A 23,757-nucleotide genomic window follows, 5' to 3' on the forward strand; every position below is an offset into this window, starting at 1 on the left:
TGACTTGGAAAAACTTGAGAGGAATAAAAAGGTAAGAAAGGGACAAGACCCTTAATACCACCCTCAACTCGGGCATGGTTTTCAAACATGCACCAAAATGCTACAGCACCGCCCAAGTTGAAAAACGAGGACATTATTTTCCCACTGTTTTTAAGGAATTTTAGAGGGAAGGAAAAAGAAATTCAAAAAAGGGTGGCTCTTTGGGAAAAAAAGAAATGAAGATTGTGAAATGTAATACCAGAAAGGTTTTGCTTACCAGAAACCGTAGCTTGAATCCCCCTGCCTTGAGCTTACACCTGCTGCCTCCTTTCCTAAAGATTCACTTCTCATCTTAGCACCAGTGTACAGGAGCTAAGCAACTAGAGAACTGTGACACAGCACTGAACACAAATAGCTCACCCCCAAACCCAGAGGCGGGAATAAGGGCCATTTAGAAGTAAGTCCTGAAGTACCCACTCTCCCCCAGATTTCCATTATACAAATCGACCAAAAGCAGGAGGCCCAAGGACGGACTGATTCCTGAGCACAAACGGCACATTTCAGGGTCATCAGGCCCCAGCTGTTTACTCCTGTTACTCTTTCACCATCTTTGTGTCTTCCCCCAGGATCCCCCAACACACACTCACACACACACGCCCCCGCTAAAGCTTCCAGTCCTAAAATACAGATGTTTGACTTGTTTTCCACCCCAGGCAACTAAAGCAGGGAAAACTTCCAAGCAGTAGTGATGAGTGAGAGAGGGTGAAAATAAAAGCAACACGCTCGGGATCCTTATATACAAAAACTAGAGCTGCCCAAGGAGACAGCTTCAAGATCTAATTGCTACAAGCTTTTTTTTCCTTTTAAGATAATGGTTACAAAAGGTTAAAGAACATAAGGAAAATGGCTTTTCCCGTCTAGCAGCAGCGTGCAAGAGGAATCCAGAAGGCATCTGCTCGGGGGCGGGGTTTCGAGAGGGTGGAGAAAGGAGGAAGAAAGCTGATTACATCACCTTTCAGGGCGGCTCCTCCCCCTTGACCAAGTTTCTAGGGCGGCCCTAAGCTCTGGATGGCAAACGGGGAAGGAAAAACAAAGAAGCTGGGACGCCATTTTGTAATGGAGAAGAGGACTCAAAACTTAAAGCTATCCAGCCTCCGCCGGTAGCTTTTTACATTTAAGAACACCTTTTTAGTAAAAAAGAAAAGAAAAAAGCAGCCCCATCCTGAATAGTCTGACCTATTTTGAATCAATAAGAGCTTTGTGAGAATACAAGCAATTAAAATATTTAAAAGAACAATTTTCTGCGGGGAGGAACGGAATTTGCAATTGAGGTTCAACTTGCTACTAACGACCACCCCCCGCCCCCCCGCCCCGCATCTTCCCTATAAAGGGAAAGGGGGGGGGTGGACTTGGACCCCTCTCAACAAATAGGGTTGAGGTGGGAGGACAGGAGAAAAATGGGTCAAGACACAACCTGCAACGCCGCTTGGAAGACAAAAGGACAAAGAAAGTCGCCATATTGAAGCAGGGAAGAAAAAAAAATTCCTTTTAACGACACAAATCTTTTAGATAGCATTCAATTGCACTAAATGGCTTGTAAAATTAATACGCCTGAATTCCACATTTCCCCAACCTTTCCACCCTCTAACTGTATTCCCCCGACCAGAAAGTATCAAGTTAAAATGTTACTTTTTCTGCTTTTAAATAACCTATGCAATCTGCAACAATTACAAAACATTCTTTACCTCCCCAGCTATCAATCTTGTATGTATTGGCACTAAGATTATATTTTGCCCTGAATTAAGTGTCTTGCAATCTTTATTCCTAGATTGCCACCTGAATTAACCACACAAATATACCCCAAGCATATTACATTAAAATTGAGAGGAGTTAACAATCATTTAAAAATATACCCAACTATTACTTCTCTCCGCCCATCTCCTTACCCTGCAATCTTTATGTACAGATTGCTTATTAATCTGGCAAATTGAAAAGCGCCCTGCTTGTCTCACACACAAAGAAGTGGGACTTCTGAGCCACAAGATCCACCATCTTTTGTATGTGAGCTCATTAACCCTTTTGAAGACTGCTAACGAGAGGAAGGTAACCATTCCTCCTTATAAAAAGCAAACACTTATAGCTTTGGCAGTCTGGAAATTGGCTGGATTACCAAGGGTTAACCATCAAAATCCTAACTCGCAGGCCCTCCCTCCACCCTCTCCTTGCCTGCAGCAGAGCAGGTAAGAGGCAGGTGGTAAGGGAGAGAGAACACTGTTTTAGACCCAAAGGCCCTTTTTAATGGAGATTAAGTGACCGGATCGGTCCTTCTCCAGTTCTCTATTTGTTCTATGGTCTCATTTCTTCCTCTCATTATTTTTGGTTTCACAACGGGAAACGTTGATTTCTTGTTGCAAGGCTGGTTTTTGAAAATTCGACACTTACTATCCAATTTTTTTGCGACGTCAGCACCTCGGGCTCAGGGGGGGAGGGGATTAAAATTTTGGAGAAAAAAATAAAACAACCAACCAGGACCCAAAACTCAATTATTTGGGGGGCCTCATTGGATCAAAAAATCTCTTTAGAAAAAATAAAGGCCAACTCAGTATTCATTCCCCCCCCACCCAACTCCATTTAGGGAGGGGGGTCGTAGAAAAAAAGTTCTGAGTGGATTAAAAAAAGTAAACGCTGGATGAGTGGACTTGGGTGAGTTTGGGAAGGGTGGGTGGTTGATTATTTTTGAAGTTATGTGGTGACGGTCCTTCGGCCACAGATTTCAAGTCCCAGGCAGCGTGGGCTGGTGGGGTGGGCAAGATAGGTGGGAAGGGGCAGAAGACACAAGTGGTTGGGCTGGTGGCTGCTCTTTTCCCTTTCCCCCCTCTCTCTGGATCCTTTCAAGGGCTTAGATGTTGCTGCGGCTTGTTTCTTTTTTCCTGGTGGCCGGTCTGTCTTTCTCCGAGAAAATTCAAACCTGGGATAAAAGGAACACAAGGGAGAAAGATATAATCAGTACGGGCTGCTATTAAAACACCCAAAAGTACCATTTTTGTTGTCCCCAAACACTTCCATGTCCCACCCCGAACACAGCCGCTTAATACGAGTCATGGCTTTCAACTGAGCCCGCGTTTGACCCGTTCCCCAGGCCAACTCTCCGAGCAAAATTTTACCCACCAACCGACAAAATAGCAACACTTACCTCTAAACGAACCCCAGAATGGCGGCTGCCCGCTCGGGCGGAGTTTTTTATACGAGGACACCGCCCAATGCCCCCAAACGTGCTAGTGAAACGCCCTCTTCGCGAGACAATATGCGCGAGGCGTGAATTCATTGGTCAACCCGATAAACCACTCACCAGCTGATTGGATATCCAGCCTTAACCTTCGCTCAGCCCCTTCCCCCGGGCACCTTCTTCCGCCTCCTTCCTTGGGGGGAGGGGGGGCCCCTAACGCGTGCGCGTGACCAAGCAGCCTAGTACCGCCCTTTCCTCTGCTTCCACCACTTCCGCCCTCCAGGACATTTCTCTCCAAGGGTTGGAAGAATCGGACCGGCGCATGCGCAATGAAAGGATTACGGTCAAAAGCGACTTCAAAATTGCTTAAAACACAGGCTCTAAGAATGAGAGTTAAGAGTCATAGTGACTGATCCAGCAAAAACGCAATTTTAAGGCCGAATTCGATTGTGACGCAGCTGAAATTGCCCTCTCCCTACGCCCGCCCCTCACGCTTCCGTCCTGACGCAGACGCGCATCCGCCTTCCGCACTGCGGAGTCGTCCTTGGCCCCACCCTACTCTGGTTCCTGGAACATGCGCAGTCTCGTTTGCGGACTTTCCTGCTTTGCGGGTACGTCAAGATGGCTGCCTCCGTATTGAACGTGTTGCTGAGGCGCCTTCCTTACATTTCGCCCTTCAGAGGTGCCTACGGAGTTCAGGTAACTCCTTGGGGCACATTGTGTACAACCTCAGATTTGGTTGTACTTTCTCTAGGTCGTCGCTCCACTGCCGGGAATCCAGGAACGGAGACCTTCCCAAGTGCTTATACATTGGCTGTCAAGGAAACGCTCTGCTTCCACCATCCTCCCCCTTCGCCTCTCATTCCTCAGTACTGCGCGTTTTCTAATCTCGAGACAAGTGTAAAGAGCCAGGGTTGGATGTCATTCTCTTCCCAAGTTTCCGTCTCGGCTGAATAATTAGGAGATGGAATGGATTGGACCCCTTGGCCAAACACAAACCAGCTGTTAACTCTATGGTGGTGTCTAAATCTTTGATGCCCGAGGGTGTCGTTGGGTTGTGAGGGACACTAACTACTACCAGCCCGGCTATCGCTCAATAAAGCCAGAATACAGTCTCACGACCGGGGGACCAGTTTCTCGGCTCTTTATCTCACTAAATCAGTTTCTTACCAAAGCATACATGAGAGCATAACTACTTTGGATTGAGGTTTTCCCTCAGCCACACGTACTCACCACCCTGGAGATTCTTGGTAGGGCAGATTCTTGATGGGGCAGCGTGATTTTGGAAGGCTTGCCCATCTGCCACTCCCTAAAGTGATACTGAAGAGTGATGAGAGGGGCTACCACAGAGTTAATTATAGACTTTGGTAGCTTCGGACATAGCGTTAGGACTCAAGTTTGTTCTGCCATATGGAATGTAGACCATCAACTTTTTATAAGACCGGGCAACTCTGATTCAGGATTCAATTGAGTTGGGAGACTCACCTGTCCTTTACATCCTTTTCGTAGTACACATCTTAACTCCAAGAAGATAGACATTCTCCCTTTTTTCTCCATTACACTGAGTTCATCTCACGAAACACAGAAACCTTATGTGTGCCCGGTTTTTGAGTTGTATTTTCAAATAAATTTGCTTCCCAGTCACCTATTTATCTTCTAATGTTACCTTTTCTTGCAAGATCCAACTGGAGGCAGGGATACTGGTTGTTAATGGTGTAGATTTAATAAATCAGTCAGTTCTTGTCCTTGAACTCAGTGTCTCGTTTTCCTTCTGTTGTTCAGTCGTTCAGTTGTGTCCGACTGCGATACCATCAACTGCAGCACACCAGGCTTCCCTCTCCTTCATCGTCTCTTGGCGCTTGCTCAAACTCATGTCCATTGAGTTGGTGATGCCATCCAACCATTTCTGCTCTGCCCCTCCTTTAATAGGTTCCCGTCTGTTGCCGATGGTGTAAGTTTAATAAACCAATCATGTTGTGTCCTTGAACTCTTGTCTCATTTTCTCTCTGCCCCTTCTTTCATAGGTTCCCCTCCAGACTCTTTGCACCAAAGCCCCCCCTGAGGATGATTCTTTGCCCCCAATTCCTGTTTCCCCTTATGAGGATGAACCCTGGAAATACCTGGACTCAGAAGGTACTTGTTTATTTTTTTTAATATTTATTATTTATTTGGCTGCACCAGGTTGTGGCTGCGGCATGTGGGATCTAGTTCCCTGACCAGGAATCCAACCCAGGCCCCCTGCATTGGGAGCTCACGATCTTAGCCACTTGCCTAGACCACCAGGGAAGTCCCCAGACGGTACTCTAAATGGACAAGGGGCGCGTCAAGTGAGGTCTGAAATAAGTGGACAGAGACACCTCACCACCATCACCCAGGAATAGCTTGTATGATCTTTTCATTTCAGAATACCACAACCGCTATGGTTCTCGCCCTGTCTGGGCTGACTACCGTCGAAACCACAAAGGTGGAATACCCCCACAGCGGACTCGAAAGATGTGTATTGTGAGTTTCTGAGGATGGCACATGGATGGGATGTGGAGTGGGGCTGAAGGCCATAGTGACAGAGGCTTTGAACATCTTCACCTGCCTGTTTCTTTTCTCTACAGCGTGGAAATAAAGTTGCTGGGAACCCCTGCCCCATCTGCCGGGATCAGAAGCTGCATGTCGACTTTAGGGTAAGGAGAATCTTGTCTTCGGTATAAAAACTTAAAGCCTCTTTGCAGTACTAAAAGATTACCTTAGGTGCCCCATTCTTCATATCCTGGGCCCCTAAAGTCCATTTTGCATTGACTTTCTGGCAATGTGAAAACATTAATCTTTTCAGCTTTTAGTATTTATTAGTCTAATTACATTAGTCTAATAGTTAACTAAATACATTTATTTAGTATATAGTTATGTCTGTGTTGAATCTTAGCGGCAGCACACGGACTCTTCATTGTGGCGAGGGCATCTCTCTACTTGAGACAAATGGATTTAGTTGCCCCAAGGCATGTGGTATCTTAGATTAAACCCTCGTCCCCTGCTTTGGGAGGTAGATTCTTAACCACTGGACCACCAGAGAAGTCCCTCCTTCCAGACTTTTGCCTTCTACTGTGGGTTATATATAAAAGATTCATCTCTTACTTGTGAAGTTTTCAGTCTAAATCGGCAAGAGAAATGCTCATTTCTAATGAGAGGGAAATGCCCAAAGGTTCAGTTGTATCAATCAGTTACTTCCAGGTAGATTGGACTGGTTTTTTCCTGAGATTTTCTTTATTTTGTTGTCATTGATGTTTGATTGCATGTCAAGACTTGGGCCAGGAGGGCAGATACACGAAACAATGGATAATCCAGTTATTTAAAAAAAAAAAATCTTCATTGTGAGGAGGAGAGGACTTGTTTCTTGAAGGATTCAGAAACTATAAAGATGACAGTGGAAAAGTGCTCTTCTGCATTTGCAGTATTAGAAGATAGTAGAGCAGAAACTGACTGGTCATCAGGGAAGTTGGAAGGCATTCATATGTCAGTCAGCAGAGGCAGGTATCTGATTGCTTCCAGGCTTTTTCTGATACAGGTTGTAGAGGAGTCCAGGAGATACTTGTCAATTTCAGCTGTGTATTACTAGTTACCAAAAAAGGCTGTAATCATTTGATACAATTTATAAAAAATTACATGACTAAGGCAGACAGAAAGGTTACAGATGGAATAGTGCAGATGAATCTGCCTGCCATGGCACTCTGCCAGTATACCTGCTTTTCCTTTGGGAGTCTCATCACCTGTGATTAATTGCTGGCTGGGAGTCATTCTAACTATTAAATCTTTAAAATTGATCTTAACAAATATATACATTACATACAACATACGTTCATATAAGTTAGTCACTTACAAACATATAGCACATACCACATTTTTTAGGTGATTTCAAGGGTTTGCCACCCCGCTGTCCCTAATTTGTTGCATGAAGAGCTGACTTTTGAACCTGACCCCTGCAAAAGAGAATTCTTTGTGACTCTCAGTGACAGAATGTAGGATGTGCATGTGAAATGGTTAAGAGGCCAGGAAAGAGGAAAAGTTTGTAAGAAAATGTGTTCAGTAAAGGGATGGGGCTGAAACTGGGACATGGTGATTAACCTCTAACCATTTTGCTGACTTTCCTTTCCTCTCTCTTGTTTTTCCACCACTTTTCTCTACAGAACGTGAAGCTCTTGAAACAGTTTGTCTGTGCCCACACAGGTATCATCTTCCATGCTCCATATACAGGTGAGCCCATCATCCCCATCACCACCAGAATAGCTTTTTCTTACAGCACCTCTTATATTTATTAAGACAGACGACAGGTATTTCTTTGATGGCTCTTACTAATGGCATAAAAAGTGGGATGGAACCTTTTGGAAATCTTGATCTAATGGGAATAGTCATATGCTGAATAAATTACATATGGACAAAAGATCCAGATGAGTACTGATATAAGCAAACTATCTAAATGGAGCTCTTAAAAGATAAATGGTGCTGATTGTTTCCTTTCTCTAGGGTCTCTTCACTTTTCTGGAAGGCTTTCTCATAAATTGACTGTTCTTTAATGTAATTGACAGTTCAGTTAGATTTCCCAAATTTGGTGTAAACTCACCAATTCAAGATTACATCTGTTTATTCCCTAACTACAACCACAGGCCAAATCCAGCTCACTCTCATGTCCATTTATTTCCATACTGTTTACAACTGCTTCCAGTCTGCAATGGCAGAATTGAGCTGAGACAGATGATAATATATGCCTAAAATATATGCCACAGTGCCTCTGGTGTATGGCCCTGTACAGAAGCAGTTTGCCAGCCTCTGTTCCAAAGCAAGATAAATTTGCAAAGAATAATCAGAATCCACCCTTTTAGGGGGTGGTAGCCTGGTCAGTCGGAGAAGGCAATGGCATCCCACTCCAGTACACTTGCCTGGAAAATCCCATGGACAGAGGAGCCTGGTAGGCTGCAGTCCATGGGGTCGCTAAGAGTCGGGCATGACTGAGCGACTTCACTTTCACTTTTCACTTTCATGCATTGGAGAAGGAAATGGCAACCCACTCCAGTGTTCTTGCCTGGAGAATCCCAGGGACAGGGGAGCCTGGTGGGCTGCCGTCTACGGGATCACACAGAGTTGGACATGACTGAAGCAACTTAGCAGCAGCAGCAGCCTGATCAGTGGAGTTTGGTTTTTCAAGGAGTTGGTTTTTTTTTTCTTGGGGCTGCACGTGCGGCTTGTGGGATTTTAGTTCTCTGACCAAAGGTCAAACCCAAGCCTTCAGCAGTGAGAACGAGGAGGAGCCCTAACCACTGGACCCCCAGGAAATTCCCAGGGAATTTTAAAAAGATTTTTATAGTCAAGCTGTAAAAGGCTGAAGGAACTATTTTGCCACTTTCTCAGATAATCTTCCCCAGATCTGAAATCCTTTCTTCCTTTATTGAATCTTTCTCTGTGGATTGTCCAAGTCAGCCTTTTAACCACACTTTCCTTTTCTTTTTAATATTTATTTATTTATTGGGTTGCACCAGGTCTTAGATGTGGCACACAGTATCCTTGAACTTCTAGTTGTGGCACGTGGGATCTATAGTTGCAGCATGCAGACTCTTAGTTGTGGCATGTGGGATCTAGTTCCCTGACCAGGGATCAAACCCAGGTCCCCCACATTGGGAGTGGGAGTCTTAGCCACTGGACCACCAGGGAAGTCCCATCACACTTGCCTTTTGAATGGTGTTCTGCTCCCTGTCTTGAAGCCTTTACCATTAAATGGCTTCTCTGTACTACCCAGACCCTCCTAAGTCTTCATCCTGATTCTCAGAGAACATTCTTGCCACTGAGCAGAAGGGAAAACCAAGGCTCATGGCGAGGTCAGGGGAATGGGGTCATTAGGTAGAGCTGGTCTTCCATAACTAGCCCTCAATCACCATAAGGAAGAAGGTATATTCTTTATTTACTGTGCCTTATCAAATGAGCTGTGAGTTACCTTTTTTCTCCCCACAGGGGTCTGTATGAAGCAACACAAGAAGTTGACCCAGGCTATCCAGAAAGCCAGGGATCATGGTGAGCATGAGAAGGGGCACAGGGCGGTTTTCTTAGGCATAAGGATAGTGACTTAGGGCTGGAGAGTGGATATAAATCTTCCCAGCTCTCTGAGAAGTAGCACTCAACATGTTCTTCTCAAGAGTCTCTCCTTTCGTCATTCCACTGTCCTTTAGTTTCCTGTCCTGAGTCTCTTACCTTGTCATTGCCCTGTCCCTTTGTTCTTCCTCTGCCTTCTTATTTTGTAACTGTTGATCCCAGTGCCATGGCTAGATCATAAGAGCTTTGTATAAATTTTTGACCCTGGGCTCCATGACACTTTTACACAAGTTAGGAACAGGTAGCCCTCTGTTAGGGCAGATGCAGCTTCCTCACCCAGGCACAGGACTGCACAGCTTGGCAGGCAAGAGCCCACGCAGCACATCAGCCCACACTTGCCCCCTTGTTGCCTTTGGGTGGCACACCACATGCATAAATGTACCCAGTGGCTCTGATTGGTCCCTCCTCCTTTTATACGTTATTTTCCTTATTATCTTTGTTAATCTGAATTACCCCTTTCCTCTCCCCTGGCTTTCTCTTTTATTTTTAACCCCCTAGGTCTTCTCAGTTACCACATTCCCCAGGTTGAACCTCGGGACCTTGACTTCAGTACCTCTCATGGAGCTGTGAGTGGTACTCCACCAGCCCCCACTCTGGTTTCTGGTGACCCCTGGTATCCATGGTACAGCTGGAAACAGCCACCAGAGAGAGAGCTGTCCCGCCTTCGCCGGCTCTACCAGGGCCATCTGCGAGAAGAAAGTGGCCCTCCACCTGAGTCAATGCCCAAGGTGCCACTCAAGGCCCCCACTGAAGCCACCTCCACTGAGCAGGCGGGCCCCCAGAGTGCTCTGTAGGTGTAGACTGGGACGGGAACAGGCGGGTCTCCTACACAATACTTCATCCTGAAGAGTTGTGCCTACTTTGTGGCCAGTGGCAAGCTCAATCACCAGAGATGATGGTTGGTGAAAGGGATGAATACACATGAGGCTGAGGGAAGGTAGTACAGATTTGTATGGGAAACCTCAGTCCCTGCTGTTGTAAATAGATGGGTTACACATTCAGTTACTATTTCAGACTTGTACCAGCTGCATTTTCTCACAATAAAGCTGTACCCTGTCTCTGGGCTGAATTTCAAATGAATGAATGCTGTGGTGGGGGTTGGGGTTGGTGCGGGAGTGGGCAGTGGCTGCTGCTGTGTGGAGAGGGGTGGTCAGGTTTGAACCAACCCTGCCGGTGGGCTCTTGGGACCAGAAGGCACCTGAAATGAGCAGTTGTACCATTCTCTCTTGATCACTTGTGGCCCCTATGCCGGAGGCACAGTCTTCTTACTATTCCCAGCTGTTCACTGAAGGGTTGAAAGGTTTGGAGAATGAGACACTAGGCCCCAAAAATGGGTTGCTATGGCGCCTGCTGCCGTGGGAGGCGAGGATGGGCAGAGTGCTGCTGCTAAGCGACAGCTGGTCTGGCAAGAAGATTGGGGTCTCGGGGCCAGCTGCTGCGATACAAGCGGGTGGTGGAGGAGGGGAGGGGCGGTTCCCTGGGGACCTGCAGGCGCGGCCAGGGAAATACAGATTGCGGTGGGAGGGGCGGAAGTGACGTCGCGCGGGGCGGGTCCGACCGCGCACAATGGGCCATGGAGTTCCCGTTCGATGTGGACGCGCTGCTCCCGGAGCGGATCACGGTGCTGGACCAGCACCTAAGGCCCCCGGCCCGCCGACCCGGAACCACAACGCCGGCCCGGTGACATCTCAAATCTTCCCCACGGCCCTTCTCTCCCGGTTCCTCTTGGAACCTGGTCCAGGCACCACGCCCCCTTCTCGCGTTGACTAGTGACCGCTCCTTTTGATGGCCTGGCTCGCCTTTTTGGTGACCTTTGACCCTAGACCTTGTGGGGTTGATCGGGGCTTGAATCTGCCACCTTTCACCGCTTGGCCCAATGTGTGGTCCCAACCGAAGGATATGGTTGACCTGCCCTTCCTGCTTCCCCACTGTAATTTTAATGGAGAAGGGAGTGTACCACCCTGAAAAGAGGTGTGGCAAAAGTTTGGGTTTCAGAGTAGGGTGGGAAATAGGATTGGAAGACTCAAAGATAGAGGGAGGGCGTGAAGTACTGACCTGGGGTTATGGCCCAAGTTCCCAGGGAGTGATTGCCCAGGACCCTTTAACTCAGTGACTATCTGACTCTTCCCTCTTTCTGTAGTGTTGATCTGCAGCAGCAAATTATGACCATTGTAGATGAGCTGGGCAAGGCCTCTGCTAAGGTACTGGGGAGTCTACATGTGGTAAAGGGGAGGCCTCTGGGGACAGCTGGTAAGGGAGGCAGGGGTCCTTTGGAAGGGACTTGTAGAAAGTCTGTCTTAAAATTCCTGGCAGGCCCAGCATCTTCCTGCTCCCATAACCAGTGCATCCAGGATGCAGAGTAATCGCCACGTTATGTATATACTCAAAGATACTTCAGCTCGACCGTGAGTGTCAAGTGCTCTTCCATCCTGTGCTTAATTCCTTCCTCCCCCAGCCCCTTTCCCTGTTTTGACTCTACCTCTTCCAAATAGGTGCTCATTACAGTTTGTTATTTTCTCCATCCTACAGGGCTGGAAAAGGAGCCATTGTTGGCTTTCTTAAAGTTGGATATAAGAAACTCTTTGTACTGGTAAGTGTCATTGGAAACTGAAAATTCATATGCCTTGGCTTCTGAGAACAGAAGCGCTGGAGGTCGGAAGGTGGCAGTAATGTTTGAGTCCTAGAAGATCTTTTTAAGTTAAAAATTATTACTGGCTGCTCTGGATCTTCATTGAGGCGCATGCTCTTTGTTGCAATGCAGGGGCTTCTCCTCTTTGTGGGGCATGGGCTTCTCTTATTGTTCTAGAACAAAGTTGTGTTGCATGGGCTTAGTTGCCCTGCAGCATGTAGGATCCTAGTTCTCTGACTGGGAATGAAACCCGCGTCCCCTGCATTAGAAATTGGATTCTTAACCACTGGACCGCCAGGGAAGTCCCTAGAAAATCTTTGTTGTTCTTTTACCTCCTAGGATGATCGTGAGGCTCACAATGAGGTAGAACCACTTTGCATCTTGGACTTTTACATCCATGAATCACTTCAACGCCACGGCCACGGACGAGAACTCTTCCAGCATATGTTGCAGGTATTGCTTATCTCTTTGCCAGCTCTTCCCAGAGGCCTTCAGTCCTCCCAGAGGCCCTGCCTCCCATCCTCCCACCCCCACCATGTTCCCATATCCTTCCCAGGATTCCTGTTCGCATGCTTTCCCCATAACTTCTCCTACCCTAGTCTCTTGCTCCCTGCAGAAAGAGCGAGTTGAACCACACCAACTGGCCATTGACAGACCCTCCCAGAAGCTGCTGAAGTTCCTGAATAAACACTACAACCTGGAGACCACCGTCCCACAGGTTAGAAGTTTCAGAGAATAGATCCCCACTGAACGTTCCCACTGAATTACCTAGTCTTTGGGGGGCAAAGAAGAAGTACCTTCCAAGCAGTCCCTATTCCCCATTGTATAGGACTTCTTTTATACAGCTAAGCTCAGGGCAGGATCAGAGGATACCATCTCTCATCCTGGAGCTGTTTCATTATCATCTCATCTATTTTTATTCTTCATCCTGGACTGTTGTGTACAGCTAAAGGCATGTTTATACCCCAAACATAGTAAAAGTAAAGTAAGTAAAAAGTCACTCAGTCGTGTCCAACTCTTTGTGACCCCATGGACTATAGCCTATCAGGCTCCTCTGTCCATGGGATTCTCCAGGTAAGGATACTGGAGTGGGTTGCCATTTTCTTCTCCAGGGGAGAAGTTACTGCTGCTGCTAAGTCACTTCAGTCGTGTCCAACTCTGTGCGACCCCATAGATGGCAGCCCACCAGGCTCCCCCATCCCCTGGGATTCTCCAGGCAAGAACACTGGAGTGGGTTGCCATTTCCTTCTCCAATGCATGAAAGTGAAAAGTGAAAGTGAAGTCTCTCAGTCGTGTCCGACTCTTAGCGACCCCATGGACTGCAGCCTACTAGGCTCCTCCGTCCATGGGATTTTCCAGGCAAGAGTACTGGAGTGGGGTGCCATTGCCTTCTCCAACCCCAAACATAAGTCAGTTCATTTTCATCTCTTCATTTTCACATAGGCCATTACTTAGTCAAGCAAGATTTAATTTAGTAAGGGCTCAGAATAATATATGTTCCCTGTCCCCAGAGAGATTTGGTTTATTTGGGGGGAAGGTGGTTTGTTTGTAAGTAGGTGCAATATAATGTTGCTAATGCTGTCTGTCTATTCAGCATATATTTATTGAGCACCCAGCAGTATTCTGGGCTTTAGGAATACTTGGTTCAATAAAACAGAAAAAAGTCTCTGTTCTTACAAAGCTTATATTCTAGTTGGGCAGACAAACGTAATAAACAAGTAGATACTCTTGTTGATAAGCACTCTAGGAAAACAAGAGCAAGTAAGAACGTTTGGGAATGCCCTGGTAAGGATGGGAATGTGTGTGATTGCAAGTTTAAATGGGATAAGCAGGAAAGGCCTCACTGAGAAAGTGTCACTTGAGCAGTAACTTAAAGAGGTGAGACTATGAGCCATTAATACCTGGAGGGGGAGCATCCCACGCAGAGGAAATGGCTAGTGTGAAGGCCATGAGGTGGAGTGGGCCTAGAAATTTGGCTGGTGTGGCTAGAGCAGTGTGAGTGAGTGGGGAGTGCTGTAGAGGAGATAAGAACAGTAACAGGGAAAGAAGGACACTTGGGGCCCTGTAGCCTATTGCAAAAACTTTGGCTTTTACTCTTATTGAAAAAAGGAGAGCCATCATAGGGGTTTGAGCAGAGGGGGAATATGATAGGACTTTAATATTCATTTGGCTGCGCCGGGTTTCCATCAAGGCTGTGGGGTCTTTAGTTGTGGCATCCGGGGTCTTTTATTTGTGGCACATGGGATCTAGCTCCCCTACCAGGAAGTGAACCCAGGCCCCCTGCACTGGGAATATGGAATCTTAGTTACTGGACTCCAGGGAAGTCCCTAATGTGACGTACTTTAAACCAGAGCACTTTGCTTGTTAAGAATACGCAGTAGCGGAGTGAGAGTGCAAGCAGATTAAGAAGCAACAATCCTGATGATAAATGGTGGTGGCTCAGACCAAGATGGTGGCAGTGGAGGTGGGAAGGAGTGGTCCGATTTTAGGTATTCTGAAGTTAAAGCAAATAAGGTTTCTTGACTGACTGTGGAGAAAAAAGAGAGGGAGTTAAGGATGATCCCAAAGTTGTTGGCCTGAGCACTTGGAAGGGTGAAATTGCGTCAACTGAGATGGAAGGTAGAGCAGCTTTGGAAGGGGAAGTAGTAGAGTCCACCTTGAGTATGTTAACTGGAGATGTCTGTGGCGAGTTCAGGTTCAGTACACAGCTGGTTGCTCCCATAGTGTTGGGAGGAGAGGTTTCGGGTGGAGAGTTTTCAGCACCTGTACGATACTTGAAAGCAGCGAGACAGGATGAGAATCACCATGGAGTGAGTTATCGATCCAAGAACTTGAGCCCTCAGGCACTCTTGGAAAGTCTGGGAGGAGAAGTAGCAGCAAATGCAGCCCAGAAGTGACTAGTGAAGTAGATGCAAAATTAGAAGTGACCTGGAAGGCCAGTGAAGAAACTGTTTGCGGAAGGAAGGAATGGCTTACTGAGTCAGATGCTGCTGATCCATGAGGTAAGAAGAGGTCTGAGAAGTGACTATCGGATTTAGCTGCCTGAGGCCACTGGTGATCCTGACAGGCAGTTTCAGCACAATGGTGGATAGAAGCCTGGATGGAGTAAGTTTAGGTCACAGCGGTCCTCAACCTTTTTGGCACCAGGGACTGGCTTTGTGGAAGATAATTTTTCCATGGACCCAGTGGATGTGGGGGAAGCGGGGAGTGGTTTCGGGATTTTTCACACGCATTACATTGATTATGCTGCTGCTGATCTCACAGGAGGCTGAGCTCTGGCAGTAATGGGAGCAATGAAGAGCAGTATAAATACAGATGAAGCTTCGGCTCGCCTGCCACCGCTCACCTGATATGTGGCTGGGTTCCTAGCAGGCCATGGACCTGCTGTGTGGCCCAGGGGCTGGGGACCCCTGGTTTAAGAGATTAAGAAGCTCAAAACTGGAGACAGCAAGAATAGGTGACTCTTAAATCCTGGTTTAAGGTCAACAGAAATAGAGCAAGAGCTCGAGAGGGCTATGGATCAAAAGAGTTGATTCTTCTTAGCTGCATAAGAACAAACAGCATAAGAATGACTCAGAAAATTTGATGTCAGAGAAAGTGGGAAGAACTGAGAAAATCAAGAGAACTGCTGAAGCAGTGTTGCTGAGTGGGCTTGGGATTGGGTTGACAAGCGAGCCTTGGATAGGAGCACAGACAGTTAATCCATTGTAATGAGACTCATTGATGTGCTTACAGAGGAAGCATAAAGTGAGTGCTTACTTGGGTAAAGGAAGACTTGACTTAATCTTGAAAAGTGTTTGTCAGGGGGACAGAAGTAGACAGGCTAAAGTGCTTTTCATGCAGGAAGAAACATGAGCAAAGTCAGAGAGGTATTAATATACTTTTCAGGGCACTGCAAGCAGTTTTTTGTTTGGCTGGAGTGCTGAGCATATGCTTGTTGGAGGCGAATAATGTCATGGTAGACATTACAGCAGGGTCAAGGCAGGAGATAGACAGGGTCTGCTTAGAATGTGCAGGACATCATTTCTCCATTAAGAGGCAGCAGAGAGCAACAGAAGATACATAGTATCAGTATCTGGCATCAAATGTATTACCCAGGTAACATGTAAGAGCAGGGCAGTGTAGAGTGTATGCATGCTAAGTCGCTTCAGTCATGTCGAACTCTGTGTGATGCCATAGATGGCAGCCCACCAGGCTCCTCTGTCCACAGGATTCTCTAGGCAAGAATACTGGAATGGGTTGCCATTTTCTTCTCCAATAGAGTGTATAGATATAGATAGATAGATAGATATACAGTATCATAACGACTAATGTTTCATGAGCTCTGTGTGGTATCTACATTGCATTATCTCTGTTGATCCTTGTACATTTCTTTGAGGTAGTTCTTATTGACCCCATTTTGGGTTTATGTAGATTAGGGACTTGACCAAGTGTGCACAGCTAATGTTAGAGTTTGAATTTGAACCCATAGACCACTCTGATGACTACACTGTATTCCTGACCAACATGCCTCAGCTAGAATCAGGAGTCGGGGGTTTGAGTCCCAGTTCTCCCCTGTGTAGCTACTTAGCTTTGGGCCAGCCATGTCTCCAAGGATGTATATTTCTAGTTTTCTTGGGTATATACCTAAGAGTATGTAAGAGTAGAATTCCTGGGTGATGTGGTTAATTCGGTGTTTAACTTTTTGAGGAACTGAGAAACTTTTTCCACAATGAATGCAGCATTTTACATCTCCATCAGCAATGCATGGTAGCTCTAGTGCCTTGACATCCTCACCAAAATTTGTTATTTTTCTTTTTATAATGGCCATAATAATGGTTGTGAAGTTGTTTCTCTTTGTGGTTTTGATTTGCATTTCCCTTTTGACTAATGATGTTGAGCATCATTTCAAGTGCTTATTGGCCATTTGCATGTCTTCTTTGAGAAATGTTCAAGTCCCATGCCCCTTTTTAAATTGTGTTTGTTGCCTGTTTGTTCATGGGTGGGAAGAGTTCCTTATGTTCTAGACACAACACCCTTATTAGATATATGATTTGCAAATATGTCCTCTTGTTTATGGGGTTTCATTTTCTTGATAGGAAATCAATGTCCCATTTAAGAAATACACCATTTATTTCTTAAACCATGTCCGAAGTAATCAAGATTTTCCCTAATGTTTCCTTCTAAAAGTTTCATAGTGTTAGCTCTTACATTTAGGTCTTCGGTCCATCTTTTTCTTGTTTTCTTTTTTATTTTTATTTGGCCACGCTCCATGGCACACAGAACTTCCCTAACCAAGGACTGAACCCATGGCCCCTGAAGTGGAAGTGCAGTGTCTTAACCACTGGACCACCAGGGAACCCCCTTTAATCCATTTTTAGTTATTCTTTGATCCAAATTCAGTATCTTGCATGTAGATATTCAGTTGTCCAAACACCAGTTGTTGAAGAGGCTATACTTTCCCTTTTGAAAGGTCTTTTCACTTTTATTGAATATCAGTTGACTGTTTCTGGACTCTGTTCATTCCAAGGGTCTATTTGTCTATCCTGTGTTTCTACCACTGTTTTGACTACCATAGCTTTGGAGTAAGCTTTGAACTTAGGAAGTGTGAATCCTCCCCGAATTTATTATTCCTTTGTTGATCCTGAAGATTATTTTGGCTATTTGAGGTCCTTTGCAGTCCAGCTTTAGGATCAGCTTGTCAGGTCCTAAAATTCTGACTGAGTCTGTCAACAAGGACAGGAAGGCTGGCTTTTCTTCCTGCTGTGGTTTTTCTAGCTCAGGGTTCTATGTGTTCCAAGTATGTGCTGAGTAGCTGAACAGACAGCTGTTATTTCTCTCGTTTCGTCTTACAGGTGAACAACTTTGTGATCTTCGAAGGCTTCTTTGCCCATCAGCATCGTAAGTTTTCTCACCTGTGTGTGTTGGTCAAGCATTCGGGGTGAGGGGAAGGAAAGAGGTGAATTCTTGGTCCCCCCGGCCCCCTCACTGAGGGGCACCGCCGCTTCCTTCCTCACAGGGCCCCCTGCTACCTCCCTGAGGGCAACTCGACACTCTCGTGCTGCTGCGCTCGATCCTATGCCCGCTGGTAAAGCTGCATTGAATGGGTGGATCTGTAGTGCTGTGATGGCTAGTCACTCTGGAGGCCACCAGGAGCTCAGTGTGTGATCTGTGGGCCATTTGAGAGAATTCTAAAGCAACCCAAGTCTCCAGCAGACATTACCCATGGGAGCTCAGTGTATTTTATACCTGGCAAGACTTTAACTAAGCAAGCTCAATGGGAGCCTGTTTGACTGTAGACATTGATGGAGCCTCTTGCTGCTGCAGGCCCATCAAAATAGGCCAGAGTCATGTTCCTCCCTAAACCCCTCAGGCTCTGTCAGCCAGTGAGTGACAGGCAAGTGCAGTCTCCCCTTCCGCTTCCAGTCATAGAAGACTGACGCAAATGATCCAAAGCTTAAATACTAGTTTCTGAAGATAACACTCAGAATTTGTAACACTTCCAACCAAATAACGGAGAAACCTAGCCTAGGAGGTACTGAAATGTTGCCCAGGTTCCTCATTCCATCCTCATCCGCACACATGCTCCCTGCCAGGCTGAGTCCTACCCTTTCTTCTTTCTCAAGGCGGAGGAGTGCAGCCTTCTGCTGGCTGTGCAGTGCACACCTGCACAGAAGGCCCCCTTTCTGAAGGAGCTGCTCTGTGGCTAGTTCTCACCTCCTCTGTGGCCGGGAAACAGAGTAACCACCACCCAGACAACAGTGTCACCAGTGACTAGCATCGACCAGTGTCAGGCATGGAGAGGCAGTTCATATCTGTGACTGGCTTTGATTTCTAAGACCTCCCCTCGGTCTAGCTCCTACTGACCAAAGGCTATGAGAGGGAGAGAGCCAACAAGGACAGTGAAGACCAGGTCTACAGGGGAGGGGACCCTAAAGCTTAACTGGATCCACTGGGCAGTCTCCTTTGCCTCACATGATGGAGAAAGAACCTCTTGAGAGGGAAAGGGAGGGGCAAGTAGAAAAGAGAGGAGGCAGAGGCTGAGCTTGGACAGTCTGTTAGCCTCCCATTTACTTTCTCTGGTAGCTCCTTTCCAGATGTCTGTGTTTTTTCCTCATCCTTTTTTTCCCCCCCCTAATAAAATGTAAATCTCTTCCTATCTTTGCCCTGGAAGGAGAGGTTCTGCCCCACGCCAACCTCCCCTAACCTCTCCACAGCAATTCCTGATTAACCAAGGGCTTTGTCCATCTCATCTAGAGGGACCTGGGGTCCTCGTTGGCCCGGCTGGGACCATTCCTCTGCCCCCGAATCCCAGGGGTGCCTGACAGCGCCCACTGACAGTAAGAGCTCGCCTCCCTTGGCCACCCTTCTCCTGTACCTCCCAGGCCCCAGAGTCTCCCCGGATCTTTCCCCCAACTCTGCATTCGGCCTACTCCTTCTGGCTCTCCTCAAAATGCTCCAGCCTTCCCCCCAAATTCCCTTCTGGTGTGATGGCACTGCCACAGAGCTGCTTCCGCAGCGTAGCTGACGTCTCCTTGCCCAGGAGGAACTGTGGTGTCAGGGACCAGAGGTTTGGGGTCACGGGGGTGGTGGCCGGGAGGAGGGTGCACAGTGTGTCTCCCCACGCTTACCTCAGTGTCCTCTCCACTCCCAGCTCCAGCAAGGAAGCTGCCACCCAAGCGAGCAGAGGGAGACATAAAGCCATACTCCTCTAGTGACCGAGAATGTAAGACTGGGCTGGGGAGTCTGGGCCTGGGGGCCTCAACCCAGGGGAAGGATTTGTTCTCTAAGGCTCTGACTTCTCTTTTTCCTTCCCTGATCTTGGCTCTCACGACTCCCTTCCCTGTCCTTTTCCTTCTTTCTCTGTCTTGCTCTGTTTTCTCCCTCCCCCCAGTTCTGAAGGTAGCTGTGGAGCCTCCATGGCCCCTGAACAGGGCCCCTCGCCGTGCGACTCCTCCAGCCCACCCACCCCCTCGCTCCAGCAGCCTGGGAAACTCACCAGAACGGGGCCCCCTCCGCCCCTTTGTGCCAGAGCAGGAGCTGCTGCGTTCCCTGCGCCTCTGCCCCCCACACCCCACCGCCCGCCTTCTGCTTGCTACTGACCCTGGGGGCAGCCCTGCCCAGCGGCGCCGCACCAGGTAACAGGAGCTGGAGAGTTAGGGAGCCTCAGGACTGTCAGGGCAGTTAGAAATGGCAGAGGGCAGTGTAAATCAGAGACATGAAGCAGTGGGACAGGAGGATTGGAGACTCCTAAGACGTTTTGAGAATATACTGGAAGATACGTGTGGAAATGGTCTGGAAATAAATTACAGTTAAGGAGCAAAATAGGACTTCGGGGGAGCCTAGGGACACTAGTGCCTAGAGGAAGGTTAGAAAGAACGCAGACCCACTGGTGGGAGGGGGCGGGAAATTGTGGTTTAACACTTGCTGGGAGGGGGCAGGGTCTCTGACAGCCTGGGGAGCCACTGGCCCCGGCTCAGTGCCTTGTGTGGCAGGAGCCCACCCCGGCAGGCAGGGACTGGGCCTCTCCTTTATTTCTCTCCCCAGCTTTCTCTTCACCTCTGACTTCTCTTTCTGTTTTTCTCTCCCCTCCATTTTCCCTCTCCCCCTCTCCTGTCCATAACATCCTTCCCCAGTTCCCTTCCCCGCTCTGATGAGAGTCGATACTGACAGACTGCTAACCCCCCTCCCCTCCCTGGGAGACCTGGCGAGGGTGGAGACCCTTCTCCCTGAGAACCCCAGACCCAGTCTCCCACTGCATCCCCCAGCATCTAGGGGGACTTGACAAGAACCCGTAGGATTCCCTTTACCCCTTTCTTGGACAACTGGGTGGTCAGGGTCCCAGGTGGCCTAACACTTCATAGCTTTTCTTACCACAGAAAGCAGCCCTTCTCTCCTAACTTGGGCTCTGAACACTCCCACAGACAGCCCGATTTGCTGCCAGGCCTCTTGGTTGGGCAGCTCATACTAATTATCCAGAGAAGCACACTCTTGCTTGCTGTCAGATTCTAGAACATCATGGAAAGTCCAAAGGCCTCCTCTGCCAGGGAAACCTTTGTAAAAGAGTCTTGTGCATGGAATAACTCCTGTAGTCCCTCTACACTGTCTGCTGGTAGCTCTAATACTGCTTTGTGCTACCGGCTGCAGCTACCCTATCAGCCTGCTGACGCCAACCACTGAACGAACTGTGCTTCATAGCAGTCCAGTCAGGTAGGACAGGGACTTACCAGCTCCCCACGGGATCCACTCAACATTGCCAAACTCTTAATCTCCACATTTCATGTATGTGTTAATCTGTCGGGACCCCTGAGCTGATGTCTGCTGTGGGACTCTAGATTCATCACGCTTCTATAGATACTACCACCTCCCTAGGTCCAGGTTCTCTGAAGGAGTCTGTTTCTTGGCAGTAGATCCCAACCAACACCCTGGGATCACTCTTAGCCAAGTTTCAGCAGCTAAGCCTGAGTTTCAAGGCTCTTTTAGCTCCTGGAATACCCTCTCACATCCATCCCTCCCCGGTAGCTAGATATACTGATAGATTCCTGTCTTGTGAGATTGTCTTGATGATGATGGGGGAACTCTTCCTCTGGCCTTCCTCTCTTCTTTCCTCCATAGCAAGAATCCTCCCCTGCTCCATACCCAGGCTATAGAAATCCTTTCCCTCCCTACCCTCTGGATGTGTGCTAGTTCAGGTACCCCACTGTGTTCCCCCAAATCCTTGGGAGCAGGATCTCCCTCTTTTCTGACTCACTCCTCCTTTTTCTTCTCCCTCTCAGTGTTGTCTGAATAAAGCGTGAACTCTTTTGTGTTTTTTAAATGGACATTTTCAATGAAAAAAAAACAAAAAACAAACCTTAAGGTCTCAGCCTCGTTTGTGCGTCACCCTGTATTTTCCTGGGCTCTCAGGACATCTGGCCCACTTCTTCACCTCTGAGATCTGCAGATCTTCCAGCAAGGAGGCTTAGAGCTCCCCTCGCAGGATCTGGTGTCTGCCTGTCCCCATCTTCACTGCTGGATTTTCTCCTGCAGATTCTGTCTCCTCTAATGTAGACACTGGATCCCTCCATTTAGGCTTCTGTATCTGTTCCTCCATTCTCTCCAGAAACCTCTAGCTCTCCCTCTAGTAACTCCTACTGTTTACCCCGGGCCAGCCCTTGCTGAGATGTTAAGATTTACTAACATCTCTAGGAGCCAATTAATTGCCTTCTGATAACAATCCCCTAATTGTTTCTTGGATTATTCTTCTCTAAACCCTTGGATCTCTTTCTCAAGACAATCCTTTTCCTAAATTCAGCCTTGCCACTCCCTCTTCCCCTCTGGCTAAGGTATCCCATAATTAAGGTAAACGTGTTTTCCAACTCAAAACATCAGAGCACCTGGTTCAGCAAAATTTTGCCTTTATGTGAATCCATTTTTTGTTTTTGGCTGCACTGTGTAGCTTGTGGGATCTTAATGTCCCAACCAGGAATGGAACCTGTGCCCCCTGCAGGGGAAGCACAGAGTCCTAGCCACTGGACCACCAGGGGATTCTCCTGAATCTTTTTATAACATGATTTCGATCACAGTTAACCTTATGGTTAACACATTGCCTCAACTAGAAATAATAAAGCAGCAAATTAGGACTGCTCCAGAAAACCTTGGGGTATACAGTGCTCTCCCTTCCCTTTTCTGGGGCACAACTTGTATTAAACCCCATAGGAATGATAACTACCCCCTCTCTGTTCCTGTGCTGTTCTTTTATTCTTCTCCCCTGATTCCTCCATACCCACTCATCTTTCATCCTGTAGCCTCTTCCCCATCATTTCACATTTCTTCTACAGCGGGACTCCCCCAGGGCTGGTAGCCCAAAGCTGCAGCTATAGCCGCCACGGGCGGTTGAATTCCTCATGTCCCAATACAGGTAAGTTACTCATCTCCTTTCCCTCAAATCAAGTAGGCCATATTCACTACCTACTCTAGCCTTCCCATATACATGCCTGGTATTTCCACAGGCAACCAAGAACTGAAGCAGGGGGAACAGGAAACAGAGAATAGGTGAGGTCTGAGCCCCTTCCCTGCCAGCCTCTCACCACCTCTGACCCCTTTTCTAACATCGCTCTCAGCTGCTTCTCCTCCTAAATCTCACTCTCTGAACTGGAAACCAGCTCCTCCCACAAAGCCTTCCACCTAACATCCTACAAGCCTCTTTCCCCATAGGTTCACCTCTGGTGCTTCCCTTTGGCACCACTCTGTGGGGTTTCAGGTTTGGACATAGCACCAATGGTTCCAGCCTCATACCCCATCATTTGTCCTCCTCACAAGAGCCTGACAGACCTTGAAGAAGCTGTGCTCTTGATCCTCACTTTAGTACCTGTGTAACCCACTCTCCATCTCCCTCCCACCTACTAGGTGTGCCATTGAGGAGCAGGTCTTGTCACAGCATGGGTCTGGGGAGGAACCCATGCACACAGTTCCTCCACAGGCCCAGGTTCCACCAGCCCAGGCTTGGACAATGGGTGGGGACATGTTCAACGCCAGGTTCATTCGAAACTTGCATGAACGTCGCAGCACCAGGCCTTGGTGACCGCAGCCCCCTCTCACACCTTCAAAATCATTATTATTTCTATCTCACACAGGACTTAGTCAAAGCTTGCCTCGCCGTGTATGTATTCATTCATTCATTTATTCATTCTACAGGCTTTTTTTTTTTTAATCAGTGCCAAGTCATTTGTATCTTATTTTTAACCAGAACAATAAAGTATTTTTTACCACGAGCGTTTCTGAGAACTGCGGATGTCGTTATTTCAGTCCCACTCAAACATCAGCGCCCACTTTTGCG

The 23,757-nt window shown here is 47.5% G+C and overlaps 3 protein-coding genes across 13 annotated transcripts in view; 2 read left to right on the plus strand and 1 right to left on the minus strand.

The window, feature by feature from the left end:
* The window catches only part of PPP1R10 (protein phosphatase 1 regulatory subunit 10), a 37,984-nt gene that overhangs the window by 13,412 nt on the left and 815 nt on the right, over positions 1-23,757 (minus strand). The window contains exons 1-2 of one of the 4 annotated variants that reach the window (XM_044938322.2): positions 3,329-3,491; positions 2,422-2,947 (exon numbers count right to left, since the gene is read on the minus strand). The gene's annotated coding sequence lies outside the window, so the exon portion shown is untranslated. The other 3 variants (XM_006052342.4, XM_025296508.3, XM_025296509.3) reach the window with 3 other exon arrangements.
* MRPS18B (mitochondrial ribosomal protein S18B) lies at positions 3,690-10,394 on the plus strand. The gene is made up of 7 exons (XM_006052341.3): positions 3,690-3,904; positions 5,230-5,338; positions 5,610-5,707; positions 5,812-5,880; positions 7,378-7,444; positions 9,194-9,253; positions 9,830-10,394. The coding sequence occupies exons 1-7, from the start codon at positions 3,827-3,829 to the stop codon at positions 10,123-10,125; spliced, it is 777 nt and encodes a 258-aa protein (XP_006052403.1). The 5' UTR covers positions 3,690-3,826; the 3' UTR covers positions 10,126-10,394.
* Positions 10,854-23,692, plus strand: ATAT1 (alpha tubulin acetyltransferase 1). 8 transcript variants are annotated; one of them, XM_006052334.3, is made up of 13 exons: positions 10,854-11,011; positions 11,472-11,532; positions 11,645-11,736; positions 11,861-11,921; positions 12,300-12,413; positions 12,577-12,678; positions 17,795-17,840; positions 17,959-18,027; positions 19,594-19,665; positions 19,834-20,077; positions 22,760-22,839; positions 22,931-22,973; positions 23,328-23,692. In XM_006052334.3, exons 1-13 carry the CDS (start codon positions 10,905-10,907, stop codon positions 23,500-23,502), a joined length of 1,266 nt encoding a protein of 421 aa, XP_006052396.1. In that variant the 5' UTR covers positions 10,854-10,904; the 3' UTR covers positions 23,503-23,692. The 8 variants fall into 8 exon arrangements, with proteins under 8 accessions (XP_006052396.1, XP_025116316.1, XP_006052399.1 ...); XM_044938323.1 differs by lacking the exon at positions 10,854-11,011 and adding an exon at positions 11,071-11,137; XM_006052335.4 differs by lacking the exon at positions 10,854-11,011 and adding an exon at positions 11,144-11,302.

The sequence above is a fragment of the Bubalus bubalis genome, chromosome 2 (genome assembly GCF_019923935.1).
Source record: "Bubalus bubalis isolate 160015118507 breed Murrah chromosome 2, NDDB_SH_1, whole genome shotgun sequence".
NCBI lineage: Eukaryota > Metazoa > Chordata > Mammalia > Artiodactyla > Bovidae > Bubalus > Bubalus bubalis.